This window comes from Sinocyclocheilus anshuiensis, unplaced genomic scaffold (assembly GCF_001515605.1).
Source record: "Sinocyclocheilus anshuiensis isolate Anshui unplaced genomic scaffold, SAMN03320099.WGS_v1.1 scaffold808, whole genome shotgun sequence".
Classification (NCBI taxonomy): Eukaryota; Metazoa; Chordata; class Actinopteri; order Cypriniformes; family Cyprinidae; genus Sinocyclocheilus; species Sinocyclocheilus anshuiensis.
The window spans coordinates 298,672-310,315 of record NW_015555751.1 but is presented as its reverse complement, the minus strand read 5'-3'; the positions used below and the strand labels follow the sequence as shown (position 1 = coordinate 310,315).

General features: G+C 38.2%; 1 protein-coding gene across 3 annotated transcripts in view; it reads right to left on the bottom strand.

Annotated features, from left to right (window-relative positions):
- Nucleotides 1–4,154: 4,154 nt before the first annotated feature.
- LOC107673748 (TGF-beta receptor type-2-like) overlaps nucleotides 4,155–11,644 on the bottom strand; it is a 9,974-nt gene continuing 2,484 nt past the window's right edge. The window contains exons 2-7 of one of the 3 annotated variants that reach the window (XM_016467514.1): nucleotides 10,509–10,674; nucleotides 8,610–8,812; nucleotides 7,467–8,299; nucleotides 6,276–6,417; nucleotides 6,053–6,180; nucleotides 4,155–5,478 (exon numbers count right to left, since the gene is read on the bottom strand). In XM_016467514.1, coding sequence (XP_016323000.1) covers nucleotides 5,200–5,478; nucleotides 6,053–6,180; nucleotides 6,276–6,417; nucleotides 7,467–8,299; nucleotides 8,610–8,812; nucleotides 10,509–10,674 — 1,751 coding nt within the window. In that variant the 3' untranslated portion in view covers nucleotides 4,155–5,199. The remainder of the gene's footprint in view (nucleotides 5,479–6,052; nucleotides 6,181–6,275; nucleotides 6,418–7,466; nucleotides 8,300–8,609; nucleotides 8,813–10,508; nucleotides 10,675–11,644) is intronic. The other 2 variants (XM_016467515.1, XM_016467517.1) reach the window with 2 other exon arrangements.

Genomic DNA, 11,644 nt, shown 5'->3' with positions numbered 1-11,644 from the left:
TCAGAAACAAGCACTTTCGTTTCCATTATCCTGTAGTCAGTGGGTTTTTTGAATGGATTTTTGGTTAAATGCCTGAAATGAGGTCTGAGGTTAATGGAAGCTTGAAATATTTTCACACTTTATTCTACAACATAAAACACATCAGTGATTTTTTTTTTAAAGTTATTATGTGTCTTGAAACAGGCAGTTTGCCTAGAAGTGACTACAGAGGTTGTCAGGATCATTAAATGTCACCACTCTTATCAGGAGAACTCATCTACTCTCTGTAGTCTGTGTTGTGTTTATCACGCTCTTGCAAACTATTCTAACTCAACTTTTCCAACTAGTAGATTTTAAATAAAGATTGAATGAGTTGTCAGAAGCTTAGTCATGGTGAAGTTGAAGTCATCTGACCGTGGTGTAGTTTGTTTAAAGCCTACCTTTTAGCTTTTTACTTCTGCCAATTATATTTAGGCTTCAAAACGGTAGTATTCATTTGTAGAGACTATCTTGCCAAACACAACGTATGAGAATCAAAACTCTTGTTGGTCACAGATCTTCTCACTTATCTTCTGCAGTAATTCAAAAGCATATGTAAAAATCCGATTGCCTTTTTATGGAGGGGATTATGGTAATGCTAACTTCTGGTTTGGCCCACTTAATTGGATAATCTTTGGTATTATATTTTTTAAGTTCTCTAATTTTTTTGTCTTTTTCTAGGGTGAAGGCTGGGCGTATTACCAACCACTGTGGAAAATGGCGGCTCATAGCTCTTCCCCAGTCTCCCCTCCAGAAAACCCATAACCTCTGACCTTTTAAGACCCGAGTCCAGGCATTGTACAGCATCCTGCTGCAGTAAACCTCTGCTCCGGTGTTCCCTCTCTCACTGATGAAGACATACACTCTCCTTTGTATGATTCCTGAAACATATCTTCAGTTTGAGTGTTTGTAACACGCTTTGTGGACTTGCGGGTTTGCACTCTGATGTTCATATTTTGCATCCCTCGGTGGTAAGATTTTTGTAGAACCACACAGTGAATGATTTCTTCAATCTGCACACAGATATTGTTTGTTGATGTTGCCTTAACGAGTGTCGTATGTAACGAGGGCTGAGTACAGTGTGACAGTTCTTAACGTGGGATTGTGTTTGAGGTGAACAACTTAATCTAACCGTACTGTGGTGTTGACCACGGTACGGTCAAAGTTTTCTGATTCTTTTAAAATCGTACCGACTTATCATGATTTATATGGTATCAAATGAAATGCAGGATTAGGGGAGCTCATTCAAGAAGGTGGGGTTCAAAAGGACAGGCAGCTAGCTGCGTTGATAACTGGTGAGATGCACGTTGTTATTGCTTAGCCAGACGCAGCTGGAGTCCTGATGAGAGAGAAACCGTTGGCTTGGCTTTCGTATTATGCTGTCTTTTTCTCGTTCTCGCACTGGTAGATGAAGCTTGCAGGCGCTATACACAAAATCTAGGCCAGATGGAAGTGTTCGGGTTGAGGCCTGCTCTTCTGTTTCTGCTTGATGTTCAGTGAACAATTACATTGGCTTTAGTTTCAGGGAGATTTTAAAGGGATATTCAACCCCCCCCAAAATTCTGTCATCATCCTCATGCCATTTAAAATCTATAGTAATTACTTTCTTCTGTGGAACACAAAGATATTTTTTAAATATGTTTTTTTGTTCTTACAATGAAAGTCAATGGGGTCCACACAGTAGGATATACAGGTTTACAATGACATAAGGGTGAATAAATGTAACTGACTTTTCATTTTTGGGTGAACTATCCTTTTAATGCTTATGTTGAGCACTTTAACAGTTTAAACCTAGAAAAGAGCTAGCTTTACAATCTTCTCTATATATGCACAGTAATATGTGTAAATGCAACCCGATTAGACAGTATTATTGGAGATACAGTAAGCTCTGTCAAAAGTTCTGATCGGTCAAAGTTAGGGTTAGTAATTTCATGACTTCGGACTGCTACGTTCCACTTTGATTCTACCTCGATTGACATTGATAACATTGATTTTTACAGGGGTAAATTACCCCAAAATTAAAATTTTAGTTGACTCACCCCCATGTTGTTCTATGTAGTCCATATAACTTGTGAGCTACATTACAAGTCTTCTAAAGTCATGCAATGTTTTGAAATTTCAGTCTGAATAACAGACTGAAATGTAAGCTAATAACTGATATTTGGCTTTGAGTTCAGTAGTGGCACATTTAGATGCCTAGATCTAAATCAGCTTCGATTTCAGTCTTTTTTTCAGACCTTCTGAAAACAAAAAATCACCTAAAACCAGTTGGTTTAGTGATCTTAGTTTGTCTGACTGTAAGACCAGCTAAGACCACCGAACTAGGTTAGGCTGGTTTTTCAGAAGACTGTTGTATACAAGTTTTATAGAGCACTTTTATGGTGTTTTATGGAGTTCTGAGGTATAAGTCACAATTCACTTAGCTTGCATGGAAAAGAGCAGCTTGGACATTCTGCCTGACATCTTTTGTATTTCATGGAAAATAATAAGGGTTTTGGAATGACATGAGGGTGAGTAAAAGATGGCAGAATTTTCATTTTTGGGCAAACTGTTCCTTTAAGCGCAATCAGATGTATTAACAGCACCTGTTCCTTGCTAAAGGTTCAGGTTTTAGTTAGCTGGTCATGTTAGTAAGAGTTATTTTTTTTGGTCAAATTTGAGGTTTCAAAGTTCTTTAAGATTTTGTGTTTAAATGCCAGCGGGGAACAGTTGTAGTGGTGCTGGCTGAAGTGTTGCATCTCATATAATCTCTGCTTCAGCCCTGGCATTGATTGCGCTGAGAAACTTGTGGTGCCTTATTTGTGTTAGTCTTCCTCCTGTTCCTCCTCACAGTGGTCAGCTTTCTCATCAAAACCGAGTAAGACTGAAGCCACAGCCTTTGTACATATCTTCTTTCATTTTCCTGTCAGCAAAATACAGAATTCCCACGAAACGTTTGGTACATCAGCTGTGCTCTCCACTCAAGTCAAGTCATTCTGCTGAGCCATCAACTGCACTGATGTTTTATATACACTCCCTGTAGCCTCAGAAAGTATGATTGAAAAAATAAAATTGTTAATATATTGGAGGATGTCAACTATTAGTGAACTTTTTCATTTGACTTGATGACTCTGTGTGGTATCAAGAAGAGATGCAAATATTTCACAGTAACTGGCATACTGTATGAAGGAAGTTCCATGGCTAGTTGAAATGTTCTGCAGTGTGACATGCTAAATGGCATTTTGCAAAAAAATTTTGCATTATGCATGTAGCTTTATGATCTAATATTAAGACATGGAATGTTTTGTACGTCATGAACATTGATGTCACATTGAAGGACCATTTAAAATAATCTAGGAAAGGCAAAACTAAAGAAGCCCTTTTCTGCCTTAATCGTGTAATCTGCCTTAAAGGTAATCGTGACTTTATTTCTCACAATTGTGACTTTATTTTTTGCAATTGTATTTCACATAAAGGTGTCTTTATATCTCCCATTTGCATTATTTATCTTGTGACTATATATTTCACAATTTCACTTTATCACAGTTGTGATTTTATACTTTACAATGCAACTTTATTTCTTGTGATTGCATCTTTATATCTCAAAGTTTGACTTGGCATGACTTTAATTCAAATTTTTCAACTTTCTCACAATTACCAGTTTTATCTATTTTTTCTGAGGCAGAAAAAGGTTTCAATACAAAACAGTGATTAGAAATGCTGAAAAACATACTGCACCTTAACTACATTTTTTTTTATATATATATATATTCAAACGTTTGGGGTCAGTAAGGGTTTTTAATAAGAAATTACTTTATACTTATATTCAGCAAGGAGACTGTTCTGAAGGATCATGTGACACTGAAGATTTTGAGTATTGATGCTGAAAATCCAACTTTGCCATCACTGGAATAAATTATATTTTAAAATATACTAAAACAGAAAACAATTATTTTGAATTGTAGTAATTCTACAATAATCCCCCCCCCAAAAAGAGCTGTTTAAAAAAAAAAAAAAAGTCAACGGACACATTATGCATATATATTTTATATAGTGATACCTGTATAGCTGTGAAGCCAGTTCACACTAGGAATGAGCAAAATGACATCTTTGTTTGCTTCATCTCCAGTAATGGAAAAAGCATAACAGGTTGCCATATGTTCATGTTGACATTTGCACAGAAAGTATTAATCTCCATCAGTTCTTTTCCCAGTGTGCAATCTGGTATGAATTTTCCCTGTCCCCTCAAAGTAGCTCTGTAGAATTCGGGTGAACCTCAGATTGCTTAAAAAAATGGAGCATAAATGCAGGCTCTTTAGAAATTAGACAAGTCAGTGTCATGCTTTTCTATTTGTCTGAGACCCAAGCTCACTGACGTAACAAATCTTTAGCTTATTGAATCCTGTTTACCGTCAGACGTCAAGAGTCTAATGAATCTTTTAAAAGTTGCTTTTTTTTCTTTTAATTAGGATAAGCTAATTGATTATAATCAATAAGTCTAGAAAGAACAAGAACTTCTGAAGCAGGACATTGATAATCCCAGATAAAAAGCCTTCATGTAGTTGTCATTTAATTAAAGTAATCAGGTCAGTGGTTACAAAAAGGGTCAGTGCAAAGCAACTCATCCAGAGCAAAAGGAATGCCAGGCTCAAATCACATTTTGAAGTTATTATAAAATGAGTTAAAAGGAATACAACCCTGTGTGTGAGTAATGAAATGAAACTGGTCTTTTTTATGTCTAAAAACAGCAGTTGTATTGCTGGTGTATCGTCTGCAGTTCTGTGGTTAATCAAATTGAAGTCCCCCCAAAATGAGTTTATGGGAAGATCACGTGGATTTCATGAGTGAGTGAGTCAGAAAGGGCAATGGAAAATTGTAAATCAGAAAATTATGTGTGGTAAACATTTTTGGGAAAACATTTTAGTAATAATGGCGCTCTCTGCAGCTTTCTGCCACGTACCCTTAACTTCTCTCCACCTGCATTAGCTTTTTGTTTTTTGTTTTTTTTTCTTTATGGCACAAAGCAGCCTTTTCATCCTTGACTACATCCTTTACAACATTATACAAGTAAACAAGGATATGTTAGAACAGAAACCCTCCTTTGTCCGTTGGTTTAGATTAGCGTTTAAAGAAAAACGGAGACCAGCTCCACATAATGAATCAATATGGATTACAAGAAGTCGTCTGATTTTTCCAGGCAGGTCACATTTGACTCGGTTGCCTGGAGGAAACAGAGATCTGCGTGTCAGATGTAAAATGCGGATGGATGCCAGTGCTGTGGTCCGTGCAGGGAGGAAGGGATGGAAGGGATGGGCTTTGGTCCTCTGTAGATGGCAATATGGGTGTGTGGGTGCAGATGGAGTTCTCCAGCTCTTCCTGTGCCAGAGTATTGAAGCGTTCCACCACGCAGTGTGCTGTCAGACGAGCCTCTGGGTCGTGATCCCAGCACTCTGTTATAGTCGCACACACGAGCTGCATGCCCTAAAAGACCAGGAAAAAATGGGAAATTATGAGCAGAAATGTCAGTAACACCTAAGAAGCTTGGGAATATAATTTCAGTATGCCTGTGGCCAGAGCCCTGACTTAAACCCAATTGAGCATCTCTGGAGAGACCTAAAAATGGCTGTCCACCAACGTTTACCATCCAACCTGACAGAACTGGAGAGGATCTGCAAGGAGGAATGGCAGAGGATCCCCAAATCCAGGTGTGAAAAACTTGTTGCATCTTTCCCAAAAAGACTCATGGCTGTATTAGATCAAAAGGGTGCTTCTACTAAATACTGAGCAAAGGGTCTGAATACTTAGGACCATGTGATATTTCAGTTTTTCTTTTTTAATAAATCTGCAAAAATGTCAGCAATTCTGTGTTTTTCTGTCAATATGGGGTGCTGTGTGTCCATTAATGAGGAAAAAAAATTAACTTAAATGATTTTAGCAAATGGCTGCAATATAACAAATAGTGAAAAATGTAAAGGGGTCTGAATACTTTCCGTACCCACTGTATATATATGTATACCCCTAAGTTTTTGTGGTTTATGACTGTAATTGTACCCACTGGATGTGCTGTCCAGCTCGCTGGAATATCTGGTCGTCCTCTGTCTCTTAACACCAGATCTCTCATGCTGTCTATACAAGGTTGTTCACACACCTTTGAGCTAAATGGGGGTTCATAACTCTTTACCTCTGTTAAAAAAAGAAAACAGTTATACTTGAAATATTACAGTATGTTTTTACAGTAAGTGCCTTTTAAGCAAATATCCATCGAGAGCTTTACTTGCCTCCTATGACGTCACACCTAGAGACCATTTCCCACAGCACCAGGGCCATGGAGTAGATATCAATCTGTTTAAAGGACTCTAAGTCCTCTAGATTTACCCTGGACTCCAGAACTTCTGGGGCCATGTAGCGTGCTGTCCCTACCTACAGAACACAGACCATGTGATTTAAATCAGACTTTACCAAATTTAATTACCAATGGTTTCATGTGATTACATCTGTGACCTTAACAAATCAATCTCAGAGCATTCGTTACGCTTAAAAAGCTTGAAGAAATTAACACTGTGCCCAGAGCAGTTCTGCCCACTCAGATGATACATTTAGAAACGATTCGGTTTAGAATGGATGGTTTTTTGTGTGTACAGCGGATGCAACATTTGAAGTCTATGGCTCTGTTCAGAAACCTAAAGAGCTGCCTACGCAGGCATCATACGCCAAGTTCTTGGCGACTACATTGTCTTCCAACATTCTTCATTCAAGGCAGAAACTATTGAAATCTGTTTCTCAGGCACTATTTATATCACTTGTAGTTGCTGCCTATGTAAAGCGGTATAAATCATCCCAAAAATCCAAGATAGCAGATAAAGCAAATAAATATTTATTATAATTAACTATACACCACTGTTCAAAAGTTTAGGTTCTGTCAGACTTTTTTTATTAATAATTTTATTTAGCAATAAAAGTGACAAAGACATTTATAATGTTACGAAAGATTATGACAATATTACACTACATTTTAATATATATATATATATATATATAATTTATTTATTTTTTTTTATATTTGACGACTGTTTTTTACTGTATATAAATCAAACAAATGCAGCCTTGGTTGAACATAAGAAATTTCTTTTAGAAACTTTAAAAAATCTTACCAACCCCAAACTTTTGAACAGTAGTGTAATTATTTTCATTTAGAGTTTATACTTTAAAGTATTGGTAAAAATGAAGTATAATTAAAAATGCACTATTTTACCCAATATTTTTGTGTGTTGTACATATGCATATCAGTGTATTGTGTCATAGGTTTAGCAAGCAAAAAACTACATGGAGTGTTACAAAAATCAGTGACTTATGAGGTTCAATTTCATCTAGGATGCTGCCTTATAAGGCAACTACCTATGTAGGCAGCAGACACCAAGGCAGCTCAATAGGTTTTGAAACAGAGCCAATATTTTGCCCCTCCTTCCTACCTGTCCACTGTTGGCAAAGTCATCTACGGTGAGCGAGAGGTCGAGTTGTAGAGCCAGTCCGAAATCACAGAGCGCACACTCGCTGTGGTTCTTCAATACAATGTTGCTGCTCTTCAGATCTCTGTGGGCGATGGGTACTTTTGGTGTGCCGCAGGGTGTTGTGTCACTGTGCAGGTGCGCCAGGCCTCTCGCCACAGAGCCTGCCAGTGAACACAGCTCAGTCCATGTGAAGATATGACCAGTCAGAAAGTCCTGAAGGTTGCCCATGTTATAATAAGCCATGATGAGCCAGTATTGCCTCTGGGGGGCAGCAGCAGTACCGCCTCGCTCCTCAGCAGTCAGGAACTGCACTATATTCTCATGTTTTAAGTTGGCGTCAGAGAATATGGCCCTTTCGTTACACCATGAGGAATACTCCACCGCCGGGAAGATCTTCACGGCCACCGTTTCATACTGCCCACCCTCATTATGACTGAGCCGTGCCCGCCATACCTCTGCGAAGCGCCCCTTCCCCACCAGCGCCTCCAGCTGGATGGGCAGCTGCTCTGTGTTGTGGTTTAGGTTATTGGCACAAGTCGATGAGATTTCTGAATTGACGCCATCGCTGAGGGACGGCAGCTTGCCGCGGTAATTGCTACCATTTACTTGGCCCTCGGCTGGATCTAGAGACTGGTAGTGGGTGCGTCGTGGCCCCCAGTCTTTCGGTTTTTTGCCAGGCTGACGTGTGCGGTACAGGTAAAAAGCCATGGTAGCAATGACAGCTACCAGGAGGGGTGGAACCAGGCTTATGACTACTACTGGAATGACATCTTTAGACTTCAGCTTTGAGAATCCTGGGAAACAAAGGGGAATCATTATATAATAGCACACATGGGCTCTGTTCCAGACCTCAGAGAAATGCCTTGGTACATAGGCAGCTGCCTTCTATGAAAAAAAAGCTATGATGCTTCCTTAGAATTTGGCCAAAATAAGGAATTTTACAAGGCAGCGTAGTCATAATAATGCAGCTTTAATACCTTAAAACACTGCCTACATACACTAAGAAGCTCACTGGGTTTTGGAACAGAGCCATGGTTTTGTATCGCAAGACAAAATGTTTTGGCCAAAAATGTTAGCAGTGTTGAAACATTTATTTGAACACACCATTGACTCCTTTGTCGAAGATGAGTCTGTCGTTGCACTCATGATCTCCGATACAGCCACAGATGAAGAGCAGGCCATCTTCAGAGTGCTGAGGTGCCATCAAACACTCTTTGGAGGAGTAGTTTGCCAGCATTATGTTCTCCAGCATATCCTGAGGGTTATAACACAGTGTCCGCACACTCACGCTCACATTGTCCTTCTTCCTGTGAGGAAAAAAAAATAACGACAGAAAAAACCCTTCAGTTGTCAAAAAAGTGACCCGATTCTTCAGAGAGATAAACACAGGCTCAAGAAAAAAAGTATTTTTATGTTCCTCTGATGAAATGTAGAATACAATTTAACCAGGGAATCCCTGCTCAGAGGTGCACTTTGTTCTTTATGCCAGAGTCTAAAATTTTCTGAGGGTTATAAATGTGTTTGCTGTTAATCCAGCATTAGGGGAGTCTTTGTTTGACCCCTCAGAGAAGAGTCTCTTTTTATGCACAGCTTGCCTCTACTGCAGTCACTCAGTTCACCTCGATTGGCTTCTCCAAGAAGCTGTTCATAGACTGAGCAGGATGGAACTGGCTTACAAGGAAATCTCTTAAAAAGCGACCCATATTACACCACAGATCCCAAGTCCATATTCAGTGCAACTGTATTGAAACGTACTGCCAATTTAATTGCAAACCTTGTAGAACATATTTTATCCAGATAATGGTACTCGCATGTGGATTCTTCTGTTAATGAACACCATACTGAAATATTCTTGACAGAGTTTTCTGTATTATTTATTGAGTTGTGCAGTGCAAAAGAGAAAGCGTGGCCAGTGATTAATATTAGTCTTATAAATCGGTTCTTTTTAAGGAATCAAAATTAAAATATCTAGCGCAACCACTGAAGTCCGACTCCCGAACCAATGAATCTATTGAGCCGGTTGTTTTTAGTGAATCAAACAAATACAGACTGAGGTTCTTTCTAATGAATCAAAAACATCTAGCACAACCAGGAAAGTCTGACTACCGAACAAAATAAATGATTATAAAACGGATAGTTCCGGTCCTTGATTCTGATTGGCTGAGCCACGTTCGAAGCTGTTGTAAATTACTCTACAAACATACACCTTTGTTTATGTTTGTGTGTTGCCTGGCAACCACTTTGTTGCAACCACAACCGAGTCTGAGGAACTACATTGTTTGGCGGAAGAATAATGTTTTTATTAATATCATTACACTTTATTTGCTCTGTTTTATTTTGTGAAACTTTACTACGTATATGGAATAACTCAGCTTCACGTCGAGCTTAAAAACGCCCCTTAGCTGTTATAAATTCACTGTAAACCACAGCTTCTTGGGGCTTATTGCTTTATTTCAATGGGCCGGTTCTTTTTAGTGAATCAAATAAATACAGTCTGAGGGCTCTTTTTAATAAATCAAAAACATCAAGCGCAACCAGTGAACACCAACTCCCGAACAAAATAAATTACTCTAATGGGCCAGTTCTGTTTAGTGAATCAAACACATGCAGCTTACAATCAATTAACTACTAACTAACTTACAACTAATTAAATCAGTGCAGTTGCTGAGTGTTCATATGACGATGTGTAGTTAAAAGATGCACATTATTCGTTTTGTCAGTACAGTATACTATAAAAATAAATACTGTACATGAATGACATATGTCTTGTTTATTGTTGTTTAATACTGTACATAGTAGTTACAGTAGTTATATAGGCATTTATGCTGCCTCTAAAAAGACTATTATTGAAGTTATCAGAAGTTCTGCTGAGATTTTAAGCTATTTAAGTGTGTGAGAACAGGGAATACTTGTGTATTCATACAGAGAACAAAGGTCACACTATCAAACTCAATTTTTAATGCATGTCACATATGCATGCTTCAAATTTAGCTATGGACTTACCATATCGCTACGCACACTTCTTCAGCCAGAGTACAGTAAGAGGTCAGACTGCAGTTGCTCATGCAGACGTTGTCTTCACATACAGGACTTGAGTGGTCACACCACTTACAGAGGTTGGTCTTTATGAGGGTGAAGCTCTGCGCCTGCAACACTGCAATAAGGACAGCTGACAAGATTTCATAGTTTACACAGTATAAAAATACTAGGCAGCATTTAGTAAATTTTTCTTATAGTGTACTGTAGGTAGCTGACAAATAATGATGATGATGATGATGACGATATATAACATGGTAAATATGTACAGAATATGTTTAAGTGTGTTTGTTTTTTTTCCACCACCTCTTAGCTATTTTACAATCAGCTGATGAATTTTAAAAATTATTTTTTGGTATGCAGAATGTTTTTTTGTTTTATAATATAAATATTATTCATTGCAGTCTCTCATTTAATAAACTTAATACAAAAATGAATAAAGGTAATGAAAAATGCATAATTGCAAGAAAGTTGTATGACCATAAATAAAATAATAATAATAATAATAATAAATTAGGCCTAAACTCAAAAGAAATGTGTAAACAAAAAGTGTATATGATGGCCCTGGGAAATGTATTGCCTAAAAACACAAATAACTAAGGAGTGCAGTAAAAGCAGTCAAAATGGTCCAATGATGAAACGGATTGCAATGCAGAGTTATAAGAATGAAAGCTGTAATGACAACTGCAATCAAGACAGTATTAAAGAGCAAATCTTTGAGCTACGTGACCCATCTGGAGTTCATAAATCTCTAATTGGATTTGGATGAATGTAGTATATGGCCTGGTGTGTGTGTGTATGTGTGTGCTGGGGTGTATTTGGTTTGGTGCACACATCACTGAAAGCATGTGTATCCATGAGAGTGTCAGGAGTTCCTGTGGTTAAGTGGGATAAGCCTGAATTCCTTCCCATGCACACTGTCTCCTCTGTCCTGATACTACCACATAATGACAATATTAATTGTTTATTAAAGGCAGATGAGGGGTGGGAGCCGTTTTGCTGAAGGAGAGCAGCGACCTTACAGTAAACAGTATTAAAGGAAAGAGCAGAGACACAGACTTCCAGATGTCTGCTGATGCCAACCATCAAAATATACAACAGAG